General features: G+C 38.9%; 1 protein-coding gene across 1 annotated transcript; it reads left to right on the forward strand.

Annotated features, from left to right (window-relative positions):
* The first annotated feature begins 6,935 nt into the window (after window positions 1-6,935).
* LOC129774734 (CLIP domain-containing serine protease B4-like) lies at window positions 6,936-14,855 on the forward strand. The gene is made up of 4 exons (XM_055778651.1): window positions 6,936-7,126; window positions 7,189-7,515; window positions 14,068-14,170; window positions 14,235-14,855. The coding sequence occupies exons 1-4, from the start codon at window positions 7,036-7,038 to the stop codon at window positions 14,842-14,844; spliced, it is 1,131 nt and encodes a 376-aa protein (XP_055634626.1). The 5' UTR covers window positions 6,936-7,035; the 3' UTR covers window positions 14,845-14,855.
* The last annotated feature ends 9,971 nt before the right edge of the window (window positions 14,856-24,826 follow it).

Consider the following 24,826-nt stretch of genomic DNA (forward strand, 5'->3'; position numbering starts at 1 on the left):
TAACCAAAATTTTCTACCGAACAGTTACCTATTTAAAAATAATTAGGTGAATCTTATTATATATAATTACAAGCGAATTGATTTCCATTTTTTTGTATACGACTGAATTTTCATAAGTCGAATTTCTTCAATATTATTTTATCCCGTTACAAGGTTATTGATTCTGCTATACATGTCGTTAAATAGCTTACTGAGAATCTCTTAGGGGATTTTTTTTCCAAAAACTTTTATTAATCCGACTCAATTACTTATTATCTAACGTTTACAGAGTCAAATTTCACCTTAAAATATAACTCAATTTCTATATAATTAAGACTTACAATTCAGCAATAATTGAATCTGACACTAGATTAATTGGACAGGATTAGGATTTAGGACTAGGATGTAGCGAGAGGGTAATTTGGTTTGATGAGGAGGGAAGGAATCAAACAGAGATATCATTTCTTTTGAGAAGTTGGTAAAGGGAAAGCATAAGGAACACTGCCACGGCTGTCTATGGTTTCAAAAATAGTGAACGGAAAAGTATTACATTCAATCAAAATGCCTCGGCCAACGAAGAGAAGGGTTAAGGCTCTCCAACGTGAATATGTGAAAACAATACGATCAACGAAGGAAAATATCAAGGAACTATCAACATCGAGTTACTGTGCGGAAGAACTTGTTAATACCAAAAGAGCCCCAATTCGCATGTGTTATAAATTTGCTTATGTTACGCTCGCGTATGATCAGAATTTTACTTCTTATGCAAATACACCTTCTATAAATATTAGGGTGACAATGGATGTATGAAAAAAAAACATCATCGAATTTCAAAAACCAACCATGTACATTTTGCTTATTGGCCCTAAAAATGATCTGTGCAAAGGTTCAGCTCAATCGGACATGATTTAGGGGTGCCTCAAAGCGCTCAAAGTTTGGATTTCTTGATCCTCGAAATTCTTCCAAAGGAGGAGTAAAGGAAATTTAGAAAATCGATTTTTTTTCGATGCCAAATGACTTAAAAATGCATGAAACGTCGAGATCTAGTGTCATCTCGAAAAAAAAAAAATTTGGCCGAAAATCGACCTTTTGGGACATTGCCTGATGGTCAATTTCCGGCCAAATTTTTTTTTCGAGATGACATTAGAGCAAACTAAAAGTTTAAAAGATGAATATTTATTATTTGAGATTGGAACATATGTGTAGGAATCAACAACCAATATTTTTGGACAAAGGTAATTCCAATGTACAATGCATAGTTATACAAATAACCTCTAAGAATGTAAAGAAGAAAATATCTAAAACAATGCTCTGCCAAATACCAACCTGTAGCGCAGTCGAAATATCCTTCTGCTATAGATCGATATCGAAAGAAATCCCAGCTTCAAATAGATTCCTCCAATTCAATGGTGTAATAATGCAAAGCGCCCGGCCAACGCATCAAAGCATCGGATGCCGTAAGTCGTCCGAGTGCCAGCCAATCCGACCGCTCGCGTTCCGAATAGCGCTCCAAACATTCGAAAGCATCCTCGAATGAAGGGCCGAGCAGTCGAATTCATTAGGCAAATTCCGCTCGGGCCGGGCTCGGGTTCAACCTCAGGTGGGGCGGTTTGTCCTTCGCCAGTGGTATAATTTGCCCAAATTGGAGTCGCAGCTCCTAATGTGTATCATTTCGTGTTTAGACGTTTTGCACTAATTCGACACAATCGATTCTGCAAACAGAGCTCGCAATTTGGCTGGGCTTTTGTTTTTCGCCCCTCCTCAACCTGCAAGAAGTAATTTATTTAGCTGCGACCGGAGGTATTGGTCCTTGTCGTTGACTCCAAGATCGGTGATTTGGGGCTTCCGAGAGACACCGAAAAAAAAGGCTCACACGAATGGAAGAGATGCGCCTATAATTTAACATATGGGATGATAGACGGCTTCGTGCGGACCAAAATGATTGCGAACGACGCCGAATAAATTAGACCAAATGGTTCTCCAGGAAAAAAGGATGCGAGAAAAAGGTGAATACTTGCTGACGGTTTTAGGGGAAAAAGCTGTCTGGCGGATGATAATCTGTTGGTCTCATCCAGTCGAAAGCTGGCGCAGGTTTTACTGCGTGTCCCTATTGACAGACAGTTTTTCAAAGCAGTCAATTTGCATATCGGTTCCTACCAATATAATGTTGCTGGGTTGGTTCTTGCAGACATGCAGATTGCCACTTTCGTTTTTGTTTGAATTCATTGTATCACATCAAACATTATCAAACCCATTCGGTAAATAACTGATCGCAATTTCCATATCAAAATTCATTATATTTTTTCACGTCAAAAATATAGACATAGGGCAAGTGCTCCTATAGTGAAGGTAGTACCAATAGTGGTTGTATAGTAATAAAAGTCGTTTTATATCAAATTTAACGGTAATTAAGGTAAATAAACTGAAAACAGAACGTTCGCTGGGTATTTACGTCACATTTGAGGTAATAATGATTTATAATACAAAATGATTCCCAAACACTGTTTTCAAAACTCGGCGCAAAAATCTATACAATTTCTTATAATTTTTTTAACCGAATACCAATTTTGCTTAGCGCTTTCACAAGTAGTAAAATACGGTCACCCCATCCCGTTACTGTTTTTTATCAAGAACATGACTTATTTCAAGTCAGGGAAAGTGTTTTTAATATAAAATTACTTTTTTTTTCTGCTTTTTCCTTTTGTGCCATTATAGGCACATAAAAGTATGTTTGTTCCTATAGTGGCACATCGCAATGTTCACAAAAGACAGTTGCAGATTCGGTCGTAAACAAATCGTAGACAGTGAAAGTTTTGATTAATATTCGTTGTTATATCGGGTAAGAAACAGTTATTTACTCATGAAAATACATATAGTGACTCCCCAATTTATTACAGAACGGATTTGTCAATGAAGACTGTGCGGAAATACGGTGAAGCGACCATTTCCCGCTGCATGGAGTTAGTGACCTCCAAGCAAAAGACTCTTTACGCAGCATGCAAAGCTTACGGCATTCCTCAATATACCGTGCGTTACCGGCTTAGTGGCAAGTGGACAACAAAAGCTCAGAAAGGGCGGCAGACTGTACTTACCGACCAGGATGAGCGGAAGCTCGTCCTATACTTGGCTACAATGCAGAAGAAAGGATTTCCGGTGACGAAACAGTTGCTGCTGCATAAAGTAAAGACTTTCTTCGAAACCAATTCTCGTCCCAATCCGATCAAAAACAACGTACCAGGTTAGTATTCAATCTTTTTTTTTAATAGAGATGTGTTATGAATATCCTTATCGGTTGTAGATCGAAAATGATTGAAAGGATTCCTTCATCGACAAGGCGATCTTACCTTCCGCACACCGGAAGCAGTAACGTCCGCCAGTGCAAAGGTCAAAGAGGCTGACATACGCGGACATTTTGCGGAGCTTGGCTCCCATCTGGAGAATAACAATCTCATGGCAGCAGCATTGGATCCAAGTCGCATGTTCAACGGCGATGAAACCTCATTCTACCTACATCCGCAGACAAAAGCCGTGCTTGCTATTCGCGGCAGCAAAAATGTGTACGAAGTTGAACACGCAGACAGTCACAAGAACATAACCGTCATGTTTCCTTTGGGTGCGGATGGATCAGTTGTACCACTAGGTGTTGTACTATGCAGCGCTTATCTGTGGAGGTCTTGCGGAGCTTCCCTGACGACTGGGGTATCGGTAAAAACCCAAAAAGATGGATACTACCAATTTTATGTTATACATCAGGAATGTTTCCTATCCACATCTCCTGAAGAATAACATTCAATTACCGGTGTTGTACTTTGTGGATGGACACTCCTCCTATAAGGCTGCGGAGATGGCCGAACTTTGTTTGGATTTGTGTATCGTATTGATTGCGTTATACCCAAATACCACGCGTATTACGCAGCCGGCAGACGTTGTCATATTTGGGCCTCTAAAGAGCGCTTGGGCAGATGCCATATCGCAATGGCGGATGAACAACGAAGGTTCGAATCTTTCGCTGAAAGACTTTCTCGACGTGTTGCAAAAAGCGATAAATAAAGGGATCAAAGAGAAAAGCATTAAAAACGGAATCAAAGTTTGCGGTCTGTTTCCTTTTGGCGCTGATAATGCTGACTACGAGAAATGCATTGCCATGACAGTAACTTAGGATGACGACCGTCCTGCAGTATCCGATGCTCATGAACCAGCTGAGAAGGATCCTGTTGCATCCGATGCGGTTGAGGACAATCAAGGCATTGCTAGGACAGTATACGCGAATGAGGCTAGTCCGTCAGTATCTGATGCTTCCGAGAGAGTTCATAAGGATCCTGTAGCATCCGTTGTGGTCGAGGGTCATGGATTAAACGAATATATTGTTAGTCAACATGTTCTGGAAGATTCGATTATCATTCCAACTTCAACAATCCAATCTGCGATAGAATGTATTGGCAGGGAACGCATAGACGAATTCAATGACGGCTCAGTCAAATCCGAAGAAGAAATCATTCGACAGCTTTACGAGATGCATTGCCGGTCAGAAGCATAATCCTCATAGAAAACATCTGATGGATTTCAAGGAATTTGACAAAAGCGGAAAGTGATTCAGATATTCTTTTGACGGATATCAAAATTATGGAAAAAGAACCAGATAAGAATTTGAAAACAGTATCTTGTGAATGCTTTACAAAGATAGACTCATTTTTTCCTTGTTTGAAACTTATTATCACTTTTTAAATATTCTTCCATTCAAAGTATGTCTTCAAAACAATACCGTTGAAAATATCTATAACGTAAAAAGTTATAACTATCGTCCTGATTCTGGTCCGCCAATTGTAAATGTTTGAATTACAAAAAACTAACTCTGCAATGTTGGAAAAACTTTCCAGTCAATATTTTATATTCAAAATATCAACAAATCAATATTATACATAACCAATCATGATCGTATTTCGGCCAGTGGCCTCCATTGCCATTTTATGGTGTTGCAACTCTCTCTTGGTGTAATCCTAAAAATAGAAACAAAAAATTTCTGTTCATTCAGGACAATCGGAAGTAGACCTCCGCAATATTTCAATGGGTCTACGGGAACTACATTTTTATTCCTTAATTACATCCCATAGCGCATTTACCGAATCTAAATAAACAAATTTACGCCCTCTGGATACCTCAGAATTTCGTTCTAAAAATGCCACCAGGCAGGTAAATTGCTGTTTGTTTATCTTTTGTTTCTTAAACAAGACAAGACAAGATGTAAAATGTTAGCAAAAAAGCTAAATAAATACGAAATTAAACTTACTCCATTCCGCGTGACTAGCTTCCACCATCTGAAACACAAGTGACAAATATACCTGTTTTTCTCCATGAAATGACAGTATCGTGGTATTTCATAATAACAACGAGTTCATCAAAGTTGTCACGACGGATGAACTCTTCTGGATTCTACACACACGGTGACAGCCGTAATAAGGTTGTATACAATTCACTTCGTTTTCACCGCGAAGTTCGTGATCAGGCCCCCTATCCCTGGAGAGGATCCAGCATTTGTCGAGCAGATGGGCGACGATTGTTGGAAGAGCGTAACATTACACCACTCAGAGCGCTGAAAGAAGTAAATGGAGACAACATTGCAAGACGTAAAATGAGCATCTCGGAACTGCTTCAGACGCCGCCAACTCCAAAAAGAAGCAGCAGTCACCGAAATTATAAAAGGAAATTTCACCCAGTCTTGACAGCTTCGGAGCGGCTTGCGGAAATTCGTAAACTTGAAGAAGAAAAGTAGAACGAAGTAGCGAAGGAGAAAGCCAAAGCAAAGAAGAGAGAGCTAGCGACAAGCCGAAGAACTGAAGAAAGAGAAAGCAGACAGTCGAAACCAGAAACAAAAGAAGTTGAGCAACGTAAAATTGAAAAAGAGAAACTCCGAAAGCAGAAGCAGGAAGAAGTGCAACAACGAAAGAAGGAAAAAGATAACAAGAAGCAGAGTAAACTGAGAGAACATAACCAACAGAAACAACAAAAGCTGGAGTTGCTTGAGGCACGGAAGCTGAAACAACATAACTAAGCTTCTGGCTGCTTATTTTGTTTTTTTTACATGGAGTTTATTTTTCGTTCGTTCTTTATTAATGAGACTTGTAGTCAATGATTGAATCTCTAAATACTGAATTGAATTTGTAATCAACTGTGCACGATGCACAGTCTTTTTACATAATAAATCCAAACCATTTGTTTTGTCCCATAATACGGTGGTATTTTTAATTAAAATTCTATGGAGAGAACCATAAACTATGCAGCTACAACTTGCATCACTTAGGGAGCTATCCATTAATAACGTCACGTTGTAAGAAGGGAGGGGGTTTCACAATTCGTCATAAATAATATGAAAGATATAAGAAAGTTGTCATGAAGGGAAGGGAGGTTTATTTTCATTAAATGTTGCCTGACGTACTAAATGGATACTCCTTAATTAGTGCATACTATCTTAACCGTGTTTAAAATCTTGCTGTATGTTGATTGAAGTAAAAAAAAAGTATTTAATATCAGTTTTACCTAAAATCCAGATATACCTCCATTATAGGTACGCGGTGCCACCATTATAGGAACCATGCCACCCCTATTGGAACATAAACGATCTTACAAAACTCTTATTTTCCTCAAAATGCATGCATTTTCAGTGTTAAAAAAAGTTACTATTGAAAAAACAATAAAACTTTGAATCTAATGATGTGTTGCAACATAAATATTTATATATATTTTGCTTGATTTTGACTGATTTCTTTGATTGTCTTGACTAAATGCGCCACTATTGGTCCACTTGCCCTACGGCGTGCGATGTCACTATCACTGGGTCACCTTCGCGGTTATCGCTAATCTCTCCCACCACCAATCAATTACAAGGAGCGGATGCAGAGATTTACTGAAATCTTCTGTTTAATGGCTTATCTCAGCGTTTTACAACCACTGAACACTGTGTATATTGGTCCGGACAACCGCTGCAGATGGGAATTTTTATTTACTCCGAGAAAACCAATTGGAGGTGATTTGTTTGGACTGCTGTTATTCGTCAATCGAATGTTTCAGTACCGTACAAGTCGTTCCCGAGAAATGGCCCTTCTTTTGGGTCTATCGATAGCGTTGTCAATAATCATCGCTGGACAGGCGGGTAAGCTCAGTTTTTTTTCTTTCGTTTGAAAAAAAAATCTGTACACGTCCGTTTCTCTCCAGTGGTAAATGGCGATTCGTGCACCGACGGTGCCGGCCTCGCGGGAACATGTCAACTGCTGAAAAATTGCCACCCAATCGTAGATCTTCTGCAACGTGGAAATTTTTCCGAAGTTGTGCGAACTTATCTCGTGAAATCGCGCTGTGGCTATACGACGAATGACATGACTACAGTTTGCTGTCCTTCGCCCCGGAAGCTAAAGAAACGGCTCGGATCCAAGCTACCCACAGTTCAAGTGTGCGGAAGAACTTCCGCTAACCGAATCTTCGGCGGAGATGTTGCCGGTCTTGGTGATTATCCGTGGCTGGCTAGGATTCAGTACATGAAGCGTGAGTACTCCCTTTCTGTGTGCGAAATACCGTTCTGAATCATATTTCGGACGCTTAAGGCATATGATGCAGAAAACAGATCTAAACTTTATGCAAGATATTATTTGGTTGATATTTTTAATAAATTAGTTCAATATGCTTTTAAGCTTTCTACTTTGGTACCTATTTGATTGAAAACATAAAAAAATCATTGAAATAAAATGCTTTTCAAATCAAGCGAATAAGAATCAAACTTCGGACACTATTTATAAAAAAAATCAAATTTCGGACAGATTGAATTCAAAATTCGGACAATTTATTTTGTAAACGAAAATTACATTACACTTAATTAATTTTAAAGTCAACTGTGAAACATTTATAAACCAATCACAGTAAACTGTTACCGATGATGAGAACTGATGAAACACGGGAGAAATTTAAATATTGATGAACGGATAAATTCTACGTGCTCACGCTAAGGAAACGTCAAACACAAACGATAATGAGTAGTGTTGTAAGATTACTGTCGATTATGTTATAATTCAAATGTAGATCTCATGTGAAATGATAGTGAAACCAAGGGATTACTCTAAAGAAGTAATTGTGATGTTAATTTTATAGTTATATCATCAGTGCATTAAGTGTTTCAAGATACAGTGGTAGACATTCGTTTAGCCGCATCCTAAAATTTTAATAAAAGAAAATTTGTGCGGCAAATTTCGAGTCCAATCGGTAGCTAATATTTAGTATGTCCACCTCCATTTCGGATCACTTTGAAAACTCGATTTGGCATCGAGTCAGACAGCTTTTAAAGTGTTGCCATTTTGATTATAGCCCAGCATTCCTGAATTACTGTCTTGAGACTGGAAATGTTGTCAAATTGTCATCCGTCTGCATAGACCATCTCGGCCAAAATTCTCCATAGGTTCTCTATGAGATTGCAATCGACTGCCAGCAGGTCATTCAAGCGGAAGCGGAATGTCCTTCTCGGCAAACCATGCCTTCGATTGCTTGGAAACGTGGATCTATGCATAATCCTACTGAAAAAACGATAACGGTAGCGTTATTCTCAATATGGCCAATCAAAACTCCAGTAATTGAAGATACTTTTCGGAGTTTATTGGGGTGAAAATGAAACAAATGAAAAGCTTGCTCTGATAGGAAACGGCTCCCCACACTGCCAAACTTCCGCCCCCAAAGTTTCGCTTCGATCTCACGACATGCCGTTGACTTGAATTGTACCTATAGCAACTGTAACAGTCCGGACCATCCAAACTGAACTTTTTTCGCCGGGAAATACAACATTTCTCCATTCTAGTTTCCATTCCATGTATTGCCGGGCGAAAATGAGATGGTTCTGCTTATGGGTGGCGGTCAGTTTCGGCTTCCCTTGAGGTTTCTTCCACATGATGTTTGGTGACTCATTCAAGATGCGCGCAATATGCCTCTTCGTTACTGGAACAACTGATTCTGCCTTAATGTATGAGCAGGACATCGTTCCTAGTTGCTTCGTGTCTTATTCGACCTTTAAGACGCAAAGTAACTTTGGTGTTCCCATTTGTTGGTAGTTATATCCCATATTTCTGGCACTATTTAATTTCTTCCACCGTTGTTCCTGAAAAAATGTGCAGAGTCTTTAAAAAAGCCGCTCTCAACAATTTTCAATTAATCTCTCCGTCACAGTGTTTTCCCGAAGCTATGGAAGACAGCTTCAATCTGCCCAATACACAAAGCAGATTTGAGACACCTAGTGGAAAATTACCGTGGTATCTTTATTTTGCCAAGCATTGGCTTGGCTGCTTGGCTAAAGTATTCGAGGAATTAGTCCACAACGTCATCTATTCAGCGTCACAAACAACCATCTCCGAATTTCAACACGGATTTGTGAGGAAGCGGTCAACCACAACAAACCTCATGGCGTTCACCAGTTTCATATCAACAGAAATCGAGAAAAAGCACCAGATAGACGCCATTTATTTCGATTTTTCCAAAGCGTTCGAAAAAGTTCCTCACGACCTCACAGTTACGAAACTTCGTCATCTGGGTTTCCCTCAGTGGACCACCGAGTGGCTGCGTTCCTATCTGGCTGAGCGACAGGCGTACGTCAATATCAACGGTTCGCATTCTCGTGCATTCATCATCACATTTGGCGTGCCACAGGGCAGCGTGCTGGGGCCGCTAATTTTCGTGCTGTTCGTGAACGATCTGTGCTTTCGATTGTGGTCACCAAAACTGCTTTACGCCGACGATTTGAAGATTCATAGATTCGGTACATCTCACCTCGACTGCCTTGAAAACGGTATAGAACTGAATGTGAAAAAGTGTAAGTCCATCGCATTTTCTCGCCGACAATCTCGAATCGAATTTGTATATTCAATTGGACCCGTACCCCTGGAGTGTGTCGGTTCCATCCGCGATCTTGGTGTGATCATCGACAATAAAATGCGATTCAACGAACATATTGACGCCAAAGTGTTCTCAGTCCTAGTTCTCCACTTTACTGCTCATTAGTTCGTAGTATCTTGGAGTATGCCCATGTATGCCATGTGGGCTCCATTTCATACAACCCAAACACGTCGTATGGAGAGAGTGCAACGCAGCTTCGTCCATTACGCCCTACGCTCATTACCGTGGTCGGACCCATCGAATATGCCCAATAACGAAAGCCGCTGTAGACTCATCGCTATGGAAACGCTAGCTTCCAGACGTTCGAATCTACGACGGCTTTTTGTGTTCGATTTGGTTATGGGGAACATCGACTGTCCATCATTGTTGTCCAGTGTTGCATTTTATGCACCTTCCCGTCAACTTCGTGAGCGTGAATTATTATACATTAGACGACACAGAACCTCTTATGGTTTTAATAACCTGTTAGATGTTTGTTTTCGTTTGTTCAATAATGTTTGTACAGTGTTTGAGTTTAATGTGTCAAAAATGTCTTCAAGAATAGGATTAAGGTTTTATTAGGCTAAATCCAGTCTGTGGAATTGTTTTATAACATTCAAGACGCTGCAAATAAATAAATAAATGTAGAAATTCCGTACCACTTTCTCAGATAGACCAACTTTTGCTACGATCGAGCCCCTCTTCCGTCAATAGAATAACTTTCGCCATTCCATTAGATTCTACGTAGATCACTAATCTGACCAACTTCTTACGTTGCACATTTTATTCAGTTATGATTCATCTGCATCTGTGGTCTTAATGAATAAAATATCTACACCTAGGCTATTATAAAATAGACGAACTGGACACCCTTTTTTTGAAGCAGCAGGATGTGTCGCCGAAATCGAATAGGTCCTCCACCAACGTGAAAGTTCGGATCATCGTTGACAGCGGTTCGTTGTATCCGAACAAGGTACGATTGAATCTATTTTGCAGCAAAGATCGCTGACGAAAAGCACGAAGGTCCAATAGTGAGAGTAACTGAGGAGAATAAACTTCTCCATTCAACAGCTTTGATACGTAAACCGCTTGTTGTATTCTGCGCCTTCTCTCAAGGGTGTCCAGGTATAGAAGCTTGCATCGATCCGGGTAGGCAGGAAGATTCAATGGATCGCGCCAAGGTAAATGGCGCAAGGCCAACCGAATGAATCTTCGTTGTACACGCTCTGTTCTCAAGGTCCAGAAAACCACATTTGGTGTCCAAACAACGGAGGCAGTTTCGAGAATTGGTCATACTAGCGCACAATATACTGACTTCAAGCAGTATGGATCAATAAAATCCTTCGCAATCTTCGAGATAAATCCGAGCTGTCGGTTAGCCTTAGCAACCATTGAGGTGTAATGAGCGTTAAACGTCAATTTTGGATCCAGCACGACTCCAAGGTCAGTAACTTGCAATCGTTCGCAGTCTTCAGCTGAGCGGATCACGCAGAATATTTTCAGGTCAGCATACATGAGTTTGCAGTTCAACGCTAGTTTCGCAGCAATATCACTGAAAAACAGTGTGAACAACAGAGGGCCTAAGTTGCTTCCTTGATGCACACCAGACGAATTGCAGAAGCTCGAGGAAACGCAGCCGTAAATTTTAACGTGCAGTTTTCTTCCTGTCAAATTCGATCTCATCCACGACACGGGCATTGCAGATGATCCAAGACGTGACAGTGGAGCCAAAAGTACGTTGAGGTCGATCCTATCGAAAGCCGCCTTCAGATCGGTGTAGATAACATCGACTTGAGCCTTGCTCTCCATAGCAGTAATGCAATTGTTGGTAAAGCTCAACAAATTCGTGGTGACCGATCTGCCAGGCATAAAACCATGTTGATTGGTAGAGATGTAGCCCTTAGATTGAGTAAGGATTACTTCGCTGACGATTATTTCAAACAGCTTGGACGCAGCCGACAAACTTGTGATTCCACGATAGTTCCTGACGTTCCGCTTATCACCGTTTCTAAAGACAGGAAACATAAAAGATTCCTTCCAGATCTCAGGAAATACACCATGATTGAGTGAACGAGTATAGATGACAGAAAGAGGCACGGCTAGATCAACAGCGCAGCGGCAAAGCAAAACCGATGGTATGCCATCAGGACCCGACGGAAGCGAACTTTTCAATTTTTTTGCAGCCGAGATGACCACAGCAGGAGTAACTGCGAACGTCGTCAGATTAAAGACGTCCGAAGGGACACCCGAGGAGACAGACTCAGCTTGAGCTTCGCTGGCTAGTGTTTGGTCAAACACAGAGTTGAAGAATTTGCCGAAAAGCTCACAACATTCAGCATGGGAATTCGCTTCGACGTCGTCATAAAGCACGTTACTTGGTAGCGTTGAGTTTTTCCTTTTGCTGTTGACGAATTTCCAAAATTTTTTCGGATTACGCCGGAAATTAGTTTTTGCACTCTTAAAACGTGGGCCTTGTACAAAGCTGAATTCAGTTTACAATAAGCGTTACACGCCGGTTGAAATCTGTGTTTGCTGTCAGACGTTCGTAGAACACGATGTTTCCGCTGGATGCGTTTTTTCGCGCTTCTGTTGTTGGAGTAATCCTGTACTCCAAGAAGACGGGGGAACACGCAAACAACGTTGAATGGTGAAACAAAATTCGGAGGCCATCACATGAACATTTTGACAGTCATTGAGGTAGGTCCAGTCAAGAGTAGGAAGGTAATAACGATTTGCATTGTAGTCTATTTTTCCAAAATCAGGAGTGTGCTAAACGTCAACAGGATACCTGTCGTTGGACTGACATGTACGAGGTACTGGAAGAGATATTTCCAATGGTGGTTGGTGCAAATCTGAGGGTAACAGCTCAACCGCAGCTGTATTGATGACTACATTACAATCGTCACCGACCAGTACTCTGCAACCACTGTAAGCGTGGCTGGTTGTAATCACCACTGAGCAGCACCTGATCCACACATGTTACTTTGTCATAAAGATCACGAACGGAGGCCACATGTTCATCTATCAAATCCACGTCGCGACTCAGGTAGAATGGTAGAAATGGCGATCAGGTAGAATGAATACAGCACCAATGGCCAATCGTTTACTCCCGATGACAGCAACAACAAACACCTTCACCAATCTTTCACCGTGACACGTGTGGACTTGCATCTTGCATCTAATATTTATCTTGTAAATTGAACATTCCCAAGTATTTTTTCAAAAAACACAGATAAAGGCTTGGTGATTATGTGAAAACTCGATTTTTATGCCCTGCGGCTAAACGTATGTCTCGGATAAAAACGACGTTTGAATGTTTATATCCACCGATACCACCTTGTGTGTGTGTGATTGTGACGCACGCTCTTTCAATAAAAGTGACATAAATATACTATCACTACAGCAAATAAGTATCCCGATGAAAAGAACATTCCTAGTTGTTTTGTACGTGTTTCAAGTTTTTTTTCAAGTGCGGCTAAACGAATGTCTATCATGTCTATCTGTATTAGAACAAAGTGTCCGAAATATGATTCAGAGCGGTAGTATTCAATAGATGAATCTACGCTTAACTTTTCAATAGGGCCTATCTGTTTTCATCGATTCTCTTCATCGACATTCTCTATCGTTAATAACTCAGCGATAAAAGCATTTCCTGATGCGTTCGACGATCTGGATTCTAGAAGAGAACCTTGTTTATCAAATTATCTGACAAAAATATTGCAAAATGCGTCTACAAGGCAGTTGTTATCTAAAGAGAAAGTCAATAAAGAGAATTGATCGAAACAGATAGGTCCTATTGAAAAGTTAAGCGTGAATTTGGCTCATTATCTGCCAGCTGCAGTTTAAGTGCTGCACTGTCAACAGAGATTTAATTTTTGAAATGAAAAGATAAACAATGTTCAATGCAAAATGCTGTAATTGAATCGATGTTCGTGGGTCGTGTATCGAATTTCGCAACTTTTGTTGAGAAATCGTTTTCTTTGCTTCTTGAATACTATACCCAAAATCAAAATACAGTATTTCCCACAAATGTTCAATAGAGTTGAGAGCTGAGTAGTGCAATGGTCACTTGACTTTTCCTTTGACTCCATTGACCTCAAAAACAAAAACATTGGAAGAACAATGTCAATTCAATTCATTAACTCATTTGGCAGAGAATTGCTCATTTAGTAGAATTTCTCCATTCAGCGAACAATCGTTTTGGTTTTCATTGCGGTGGAGTCCTCATCAACGAACGTCACGTTCTGACGGCAGCTCACTGCATCGAGATCGTCCCGGCTTCCTGGAAAATGTAAGTAATCTCTGTACCATTCATACCGGTGCTAAAGCTGATCATCAAAAATTGTTAATTCTAGCTACATGGTTCGACTGGGTGATTACGACTCCGAGTCGGATGTGGAGTGCAGCGCGCACGATCCAGATGATTGTGTCCAGTCGGCCCAGGATGTGTTCATAGCGTCATACCTCATCCACGAGGACTACTTTCAGGAGAACGGTGCAGACTACAACGACATTGCGCTTATACGACTGGACAGGTCTGTCAACTACACCGAATTCATCCAACCAATCTGTTTGCCGACGACAGAGGAGTTGAAAAACCGAGACCTCGAAGGTCTCCAACTGACCGTCGCTGGCTGGGGAGAGACACAGCACAGGCTGGCCAGTCGGTATCAAATGCACGTCGGTATGCCGGGCTGGAATAATACGCGTTGCCGGGAGGCATTCAGCGGAGTGCAGGTTGCGATCCGCGATACGCAACTCTGCGCCGGAGGAGTGAAGAACCAAGACTCATGCAGAGGAGACGCCGGCGGACCGTTGATGAAAATCGAAAAGATTGATGGGATATCGGCGTGGGTTCTAGAGGGTATTGTTAGTTTTGGGATGAAAAAGTGCGGAACCGAAAATGTTCCCGGGGTGTACACCAGAATTAGTAAGTATATGGACTGGATACTGGAGAATATATGAGAGGAAGTACACTTTTGTGTTTTATTTAAACTGATCTCAATTGTTGAAGTCAAGCTTACACATTCGTGGATTCATTTCGCTAACTGGCGGTAATGGAGCGTTTTTACTTTAAGTTTTATTGAATACTATAAAATAGTTCCTTATACTCATAACAGTACCGGTTGATAGAAGTTAATGCATGATTTCTATGATTGCACTGTACACGACATTCCAGATGTCCTCGTCACGACACATTTTCCTTCACAATATTACCAATATCAAGAGCAGACAGTCCCTGTAGCATTGCGATGAATCTGTGACAGATAAAAATGCTGTGCTCCGCTGATTCTTCCCCTTTTTCGCATTCCGGATAAAGAGGCGCTTTGGCGTGTCCAAACCGATGTAGATACTGCCTGAAGGAAACGTGACCAGACAGAAATTGCGTTAGGTACAAATTTACCTCTCCATGCTTCCTTTTCACCTAGCCTGATAGTATCGGTATGAGCCTGTGCGTCCATCTACCGTTCTGAGTCGCACTCCATCAATGCTTCCACCTAGTTATCGATTCTTCTCTCATGCGTTCCCGCATTTCTCTGGTTCCCTGTTTTCTATATCCTGGCTATGAAGCAAACCGCTTCCGATGATATGGTTCTTCATGCGCTCGCGACTCGCCTCGCATTCCACCACCGCGATCCAGTCTGTATCCCCGTATCGTAGTATCGATGAGGGTACACTAGCCAAAAGATGCTCTTGCTGCGGTTTGGGCCAGAATCGTTAGAATCGTTGGAATAGTGGCATGGATTGCGTTCGTTCACTTTTTACAAGCGTAGTCGACGGGGCTGATGATGATCAGTTGATCATCAATCAGCACCCCGAGCAATGTTGGCACAATGAAATCTGTGTTTTCGGGCTAAACAATCTTTTTTATCTGTTGAGAAAATAGAAAATCTTTATTGGAATCTGTATTGGAATCTGTATTGCGGATTTTGTAACTGATAAGGTTTTTTGTGTTGGAATTAAATACGAAGTAAGAATTGCACACTTGCAGTAAAGTGTATATATTCTGACTATCCCGATTTTTATACTCGTGATCACTTGCTGCTTGGCAGTAGTTTGCTGAATAAAACTAATTTTCAATTTTCAGGCCTATGCAAAAAGTTTGCTACGCAGTTCTTTGCTGCACATAGGTTTAATTTGATCAAAAATGTATAATTTATTAGACTAAGAGTTTTAAGTACAAAGAGAATTATGCCAAATAAAAAATAATAATAATTGGAATGATGAGAAAATTGAATATAAGGTTCTCTTATTACAAAATCTGTGTAAAATCTGCATGGATATTCAACAATCTGTAATCTGTATATACAGATTCTTGGTCGAAAAAAATGGTGAAAATCTGTATCATTAAAGATAAATCTGTATATGTGGCAACACTGACCCCAGGGTAGGTATGGCAATGAAGGTAAGGAAAAAATGAATCATCGAATTCAAAGAACCGACCATGTATATTTTGTTTATTAGCCCAAAAAATGACCTGTGCAAAGTTTCAGCTCAATCGAACATGATTTAGGGGTTCGGGCTTCTAGTGTATATAGTGCTGGATTCATTCACGGTGGGTTGGCGTTCATTGGGCGAACCTTGTGTATTGTAAAGAGTGTTGATTTCGCCCGCATAGAAATCCCCTTGAGCCGTCTTCACGAGTGCTTCTTCGGCTCGACGGAGCTCGTCGCTGATAAGATTGCTGAGTTCCAGGATCTCGCTGTTTTTCCGTTTACGGAATTTTTTAAATTCTTGGAACAGAAAATAGTCGCATGCTGATATATCAGGATAATACGGAGGTTTTTTTTTATCCCATTTATTTATTAGGCTCATTAGCATTTAGCTGTAACAGAGCCGGGTTTAATCGTGTACATGTACATATGTTTATGTTTCTATGAATTGTGAATTACACAGTAGTTAGTAGTAGCCATTTAGGCGTTAAGTTTTCTGTTCCATTACATTATGGTAAATTACACAGTAGTAGCCATTTAGGCGTAAGGGTATTCTTTCTGTTCATCCATTGTTCAGCAGACCGGACAGCGGAGACAGTTGATATTGATCATTATTGAGTTATTTATAGAACAGCAGCCCGATGTTTCTTGCAGAGCAGAGCAGTTGTATGGATGAATCGATCTTTGTTCCACCGTGGATCGATTTCCATCGCTGATGATGGTTGCGTGAACGTAGTTATTCTATAACAACACAAAGATGGTCAATTGAGGGCCGGAGGTAGCCGGAGGTTGGTAGGTTTGATGAAATCTGTTTTTTCATTAAAAATTCACGAACTTACAAAAAAAAAAATCACGAAACAAAATTTATTATTTGCTCTTTGTTCCATTGTATTTTTACGACACAAGCACAAAACATACTGTCATTGGAAGCGCGTAACTTTTTAACCTTTACCCGATTTACATAAAGTTGGCTGCGTTTGAAACGTGAGACCTTTACCTTTCTAATGTTCTCAACGTTCAACAGATGGCGTTACGTGTTTCATGATTTAGATAAAAAGTCCCTTCATTTATTGAAAATACTGTGTATACTACGCAGGCATACGCGGTTTCGCTCGCGTCGACGAATAGACAAATTTGTAAACGTTCGAGGCCGTTCTGAAAAGACAAGGAGAAATACAGGGTAACTTCGATATAACGTACATTTTATTTTCATAAATGTACGTTGTATCGAATTGTGCGTTATACCGAAGCATAATAAAGAACTCAGAAACGTAGCTTATATTACTTTCTTGTGTTGCTGTTTGAGTAAGGTTAATTTTTTTTATTATAATGATGGTCCCACCTCATTCCCCTACAAAGATTTAAGCTGGACGAGTTATCCCAAAGATAATTAAATGTTAGAATTTCCCTTTATAGCATCACTGTACCAGTAAGCAAGATAATAAAAAAATAAAAGAACGGACTGGTTTTGTCACAGACATACAAATTTTACCAAATGAACATTTTAAGGCATTGCGTGAGCGCATTTCATCCATGGCATGTCAAGAAAATTTCCAGCCCGAAAAAATCCTTGACCGATCGGGAATTGAACCCAATACCTATGTCGTTATGAGCCGTAAATTTACGAGGGTCTTCCCGCTTTACTAGATTCTCGATAACGGTCTGCTGATGCGATCGTTATCGAGCCCAGACAGCTGAGCAAACCCGAGCCTAATTCTAGCCAACACTTCAGGCCATTCATAATCGGGGTACAAACATGTATACTGGAACTCGCAATCAGATCTGCCACAACCCAGAAAAATCTCGTTATAACCATCTACTTAACAGATAAGTTCACGAGTATTCCGGTAGGACTATCCCCAGCATCAGCCCAGCTTCTTCATTAGACCCTTCAAATGAGTTTTACTGACGCTTCAGGTTCTACATAATTTAGGGACAAAAGTGTTTATCGGAATCTGCAATCAGATCTGCCACAACCTTGAAAAATCTCGTTGTAACCTTCTACTACACAAAAGAGTTTACGAGTATTCAGGTTTGGCTATCCCCAGCTTCATTCCAATTTTCACATTGGACCCTTTTAAATGAAGTTCATTACTCTTGGAAGTTAATTTTCTTTTGCATTTGTTCAATCTCAATTTTATATGCCTGTCAACGCGCGCGATGCTCAAACTTTTTTAGACTTCACAAAATATTCAAATTAACTAATAACTAAAAAAAACTAAAATTAAACCAAATACCATCATTATTTTAGTCAGACAAAAAAAAACAAAAACACATGCACAAACAAATACAAAAGTAAGATTCTATCCGTCATCACTTCGTCAGTTTACACAATAACACTGACTATCGAACAGGTCACAATTCCAAATCATTCTTTAAAAACTCCTTAAAATATTTCGGAATATTCTGAGGTTTGTTGTTATTTTTGCTTCACGGGGCTGTTTATATACAATCGGTACCTAAAATAACTGGAAAGCAAATCTATTAATTTTCGACGATCAATTGTTTCGAATGCTCTTTTTAAATCAATAAAGATGGCCAGAACAACTTTCTTCTTCTCGATAGCTTGCTTCCATTTCAATAGCAACAAATTCAGAGCCGTTTCACACGAATGGTGTTTCCTGAATCCCGTTTCTAGTTATATGCTCCAAGAGCTGTTCTTTAACTACTATTTCCAGAATTTTTTCGTACATTGGTAACATGTTAACTGGTCTACGGTCTTCTGGATTAGACGAATTTGGGATTTTAGGAATAGGTATGACGATAGAATTTTTCCACCTATGCGGACATTCGCCCCGGAACATTGATTCATTTACTATGTAAAGAAGATGCTCCTTGATAATATCAAAAGCATCTATCAACACTTTTTTGCTGACATCTTCAACTCCTGCACAGTTTCTCAAATCCATCACCAACTTCCTCAGTGCTTCCGTGTCAATGGCTCTGAAACATCTCAACTGGGAAGACAGGCTAGGGAAAGTAAAATTAAGTTGTCTCGATGGAAAAACAATGCTTCTGTGGATTTCTTGTACACTTGACGTAAAATATTTATTTAGTTTTTCTGCTGTTTCGGTGTCATTGACCGTACCATTATCAAAAACAATGTCTATGTCATTACTGCCGCCCGGATTGCATAAACTGTTTATTTTCTTCCACAGCTTCTTTGGATCATGTTGAATTGAACTAATTTCATTTTGGACAAATTTATTTTTCAAATTCTTTAATTCACGCACATAAATTTTTCTCCATATCTTGTACGTGTTCCAGTTATCAATGCTTTTAGTACGTTTTGCTATTATCAGATATTGATCCCTTTTTCGTTTCATGGAAGCCAACTTAGCATTATACCAAGGCTTGGTTAATAATAAGTTAATAAATAAATTCAATAAGAAGACGAATCCAACCTTTTTCATGATGTTTCCTTTCGTACTGTTGATTGAAATTAGATTCATTTAGAATCCGGAATCACTAAACAGTTGTACTTCGGGATTGATGAAAAGTACAAATCAAGCTTTAGTATCAAAATACAGATAATTTATTATTCTTTCAGAAAAACAATATTAAAAAAATTATTCCTATGGACTTTGATAATATGTACATTATATCGAGGTAAAATGTACGTTGTATCGAAGTTTCTCTGTAGTGCGTGGTATACATATCGAGTCGAGATGATGGAGCTGGTCTGCCCACTGTCGCCAGCGTTCATTAATATCTTGTGGTATTCGTTGGTCCCTTCCTGTCCCTTTGGACCAGAGCTCCTGAATGAGCATTTTACCGTTGACAAGAAAAAATGCAATGAAGCCAAGAGGGTCGAACAGGCCCATGACTATTTTGGCAACCTCACGTTTAGGGGGAACATGATCTTTGTGTAGGATCTGTTGTGGATCTTCCCTGTTCCCGCCCAACACCGACGCAGTTTTCTCACCACGTTCCAGATCCAAACTTTTGGATTCCGCTTCAGCAATTTCGTCGATTCCTTGCAGGATACTAATTTTATTTGATAAAATTCGACGAAGAGTAAAACCTCCTTTAGAGTGCATCAGTTCAACCTCGTTCACCACGGCCATCGCCTTTTGAGTCGCCTCGAAACTGTCCAAATAATCGTTGACGTAATGTCTATCTATGATTGCTGCCGCGGCCCGTGGGTATTCTTTGGCGAGTTCTTTCGCGTTAAGGTTTTTGATGTACTGAACTGAGGCCGGCGAACAGGTTGATCCAAAGGCGCCGACATCCATGACGTAGACTTGCGGGGGTCAGATGGCTTTTTCGGGATAGGAATCGTTGCGAATGACAGTCTAGATGTCGAAACTTAAACTGATGGAACATCTCCATCAAGTCTCCACCAATAGCTATCGGATATTGGCGGAATTGAGACAGGACTTTCGGGAGAGGTATCAATAGATCTGGTCCCTTAAGTAGTTTACAGTTGAGCGATACGTCAATCTAATCTTCTCAGACTTTTGGGGTTATAAACTACGCTCAGGGGAAGATACCAGAGGCAATTTGGTTCAACGAAGTCAACCCAATCAAGCTGGCCGTATGTATTCCCTTCCGCTCATATTCCGTATTCATCCGTTCTAAGGACTCCAGACGTCAGACGACCATCGGATAGCTGTCTCCTGTTATCGGTCTTCCATAGTGGCCCAGTTTCAAATGACGAGTTGTTTCTTCTAAAAGCTGTCTTGCGCGTTTTTCGTCTGATAACTCCAGCGGCTCACGAGGCCACTATGGGGGATTTCCATACAAGCAGGCGGACAAAAATATTTTCATCATTTTATCGACACTATTGGCATTTTTTCTACTTGGTATGGTCGAGCCAAGTTGATTAAAATCATTTGTAAACATATTACGGTTCTTCAATTTCATCCACAGCTTCCATAAGTTCTTCAACTACATTGCAGCTATTGATATCGTTGCAGGCTGTTGCATGTAAACTCTTCAGCACTTGTTAGTATACACCTTAAACTAGAAAATAACCAAGAACTCGACTCCGGAACTCCATGGAGCAAAAAGATACCGACCAACTAACTTATCACTTTTTAACTGATGAACATATTTTTGATTTCGTATAATTTCTATAAAACCAAAAATTTTCAAAACGGTTCAAATATCTTCGTTGCAGGTCGTTGCATGTAAACTCTTCAGAACTTGTTAGTATGCACCTTAAACTAGAAAATAATCAAGGACCTGACCCGGGGGCTCCTGGGAGTAAAAAGATGCCGAACAACAAAGTTAAAATTATGATTTTTTTTCTTATTTTCTTCTTCTTTTTCTTCTTTATTTTCTAGTTTTCCCCAATAAAACTAGTTAACTACTTGTTTTTCGGAAAGCCCAATCAATAACGTTTTCAAGAATATAATGAACTTTAAATTTATTCTGTTATTTGTGACTAAAAGAAGGTTTTTTGTAATTCGCTTTTATTGGAAAAAAAATTGCATTTTTCTTTAAACATGTTTATTTCTTAATATCTCAAGTATGGTACCTGCTAGAGTGCTGAAATTTTGAACTTTTCTTAGTTAAAGTGTCTTCTTTCTATAGCAAATATATAAAAACAGATTGGTGACAGTTACTTTTCCGATTTTTGTCCGCCTGAAATCCTATAGTGGAGGCCCACCTACTCCGATCTCTTCCAAGGTAAAATAATCGCGAAGCAGTTCGTTCAGATCACTTTCCGAAACGGATACTGCCCCAATATGAAGGCCGAGGATCGCTGATTGGTTTGATGCGTTGGGAACACACCCGTAAATGCTCCATTCCAGTCTGCATTTCGCTCCGATTAGATCCCTTGATCCACCTTCGCGCAGCTTTAGTGGAACGCACACGCGCAAATTGTCTAGACCAGGGATTCTCAAAGTGGGGTCGATATTGGTTTCTCAGGGGTCGACATGAACGAAAATTGATTTTGGTGGCGAGGTCTACAAATTAACCCACATTAATTAACACAAGTGCTTGTTTGAAACTTTCAAGATACAGTATGAGTTGTGCTACGTGATCCAACTTGATTTCTAGTAGAATGTAATATTTATTTAGCCATTAAGCTGTAAAAGGGCCAAGTTAATCGTGAACAATTTTTCTCATGTTGTATATTACACAGTAGCCATTTTGGGCGTGAGAATATTCCTATCTTATCGATACACATTTTTATCTATTACACAGTGGCCATTCAGGCGTAAGAGTATTCCTATTCTATCTATACACAACTCATGTCGCCTTTTTCGGCGTAAGAATGTTCACAGTTGGACTATATACACAGCGGGACTGTCAATATGAGGCTTCCATCAGAGAAGAGAAGTGGAACATGAGAGAAAAAAGTGGCAACGATTTGTGGCAAGAAAATGTAAACAGTGAAAAAATTGACAGATGGTTTACGCTCTAAAAATTGAACATAATGTTAAGATGTCTCTAAAACGGTGGGAGACGTCATATATAAGGTGGGAGGTTCGTATATAATGTTATTAATGTTAGCATCATCATGATAAACACGGCGAATGGGATAGAAATTACGAACTGTAAATTGAATAAAATATATATATATATATATAAACGCCGAAAGTGCTGTGGACAAATATTATAATGCATTTTCATCGGTTTATGTATAATGTCGTTAATATTTGCATTATCAAAATAAATCCATATGTATTGTAATCATAACTTGCTGTGCTATTCATAACAACATCTATGGTCTTATTCCACCAATGATGACAAATGTGTAATTTACGAATGAAGCTTCGCCATAGAAACTGGACATTGAATAAAAAATTAAAATGTGGTAAGATCATCAGTTGAAGTATTCTCGTCGAAATAAATTGAATGATACAATAATGATACGACTAGGTAATGTATGTACGCTTAAAAAACAACATAAAAATAGATTTCTGAATAAATTACATTTTTTTCAAACCCCGTAAAAAGCCATTTTAATTTTTTTAAATACCCTCTGTTGGTATTGTATCTAGAATTCACAAGGTATTGAAACGTTAACATCAATTAGTTTCTAATAATCAGCTTTTTAGCCGGGGAAAATAACACCAAACTATATTTTTTTAGTGTTATATATATTCCATTCTCAGATTTTCGTGTAAATTGGTAGTTTTGTTCCCTATCGCAATATATATATATATTATTCCATTTTAGGGTGGTTCGAAAAATCTAGTTTTTCCCCTTTTTTCAAAAATTCATATCTTTGAACTACTAAACCGATTCAGATGATCGACATATTAAATTGGCCAGTTAGCTAGTCTTTTTCAAATAAATACTACACTTGCTAGAAAAAAATAATGTGGTTTTTTTAATTATTGTTCATATTTCTTTTTTTATAATTCTCATTGTCCAAGGGAGCTATATTTTTTTATATTTGTTTTGCAAGAAAGCTGTGAATTTTTTAGATAACATCCAAAAATGTATTATTCTTCGTTTCTAAATAATTATTTTTCAAATTTAACCGAAAAATCATTTTTCTCCTTTTTCCAAAAATAACGTTTTTAAAAAATTCATTACTTTTGATTTAAAGAACCGATTCAGATAATCGACATAGTTAATTGAAGTCAAAAGTTATATATACACCTCTGATTTTTTAATGTGTTCCGAAACCATATAAACTATAAAAAAACGGTTACAATTGTTAATCATGAAAACAAAATTAATTTTTTTCGCAATGGAAAAATATTGCCAAAAAATTCTAGCTCATTGGCTTTTATTTGATACATCGATCATCTCGGTTAAAATTATAATTCAAAAAAGAAAAAAAGAACACATCTCATTTTAGAAAATTATTAAGCGCCGTTGGTCCCGACCCAGCAAACATTAAATCGTACAATTTTGCACGTGCTAGGTCTTACAAGAAATCAGAATAAATAAATAATCGCATATGATATCAATCAAAGTATGTATCGTGTATATTTGGAATCGCATAAAATGTAAAAATTCGATTTTATATATCATTATCAAATTAAGTCGTAATTCGGTATAATAAACATCAGTTTTATGATGTACATTGTCATAAAAAATATTCAATCCACATCATATGCGTATATTACGCTGATGCAGTTTGTATGTCGTATAAGCGTATAATTTAAATCGATTCAGTACTGCAGTAAATCGTGTTGTATGCTGAAGAAAATCATGAAACAGTAAATCATATTAGATCGTAATAAAGAACATATGACATCATATTGAAATGTCAATGAAATGCTTTAACATTGACAAGTTTAATTTCATAACAGCAATGTCTGAACACATACGGAAGAATGAAATAATTAAATTTAAAAAAAGTGGCTCTTATAGTCGATTACTCACAAAACATCGCAACCACTGGAGAGAAGCTAAACGGATCGAAACAAATATGAGCGAAACTCATAACCAATTAACAGATGAAAATGGAATGTTGAATGAATCACCAAAACAAAACAATTTGGATTTTGATTTGATTGCAGAAATAGAGCAATTCAATGACTTCATTGATGATGGTAATTTATTTTTAATTTTTAATGATTCCATAAAACGTGTTCAATTAC

Source organism: Toxorhynchites rutilus, chromosome 3, assembly GCF_029784135.1.
Source record: "Toxorhynchites rutilus septentrionalis strain SRP chromosome 3, ASM2978413v1, whole genome shotgun sequence".
Classification (NCBI taxonomy): Eukaryota; Metazoa; Arthropoda; class Insecta; order Diptera; family Culicidae; genus Toxorhynchites; species Toxorhynchites rutilus.

Coding starts and splice junctions, on each gene's coding strand:
- LOC129774734 (XM_055778651.1), top strand. CDS start 7,036: ATGTTTCAGTACCGTACAAGTCGTTCCCGAGAAATGGCCCTTCTTTTG. Junction 7,127..7,188: donor AATCATCGCTGGACAGGCGG/GTAAGCTCAGTT, acceptor GTTTCTCTCCAG/TGGTAAATGGCGATTCGTGC. Junction 14,171..14,234: donor GTCCCGGCTTCCTGGAAAAT/GTAAGTAATCTC, acceptor TGTTAATTCTAG/CTACATGGTTCGACTGGGTG.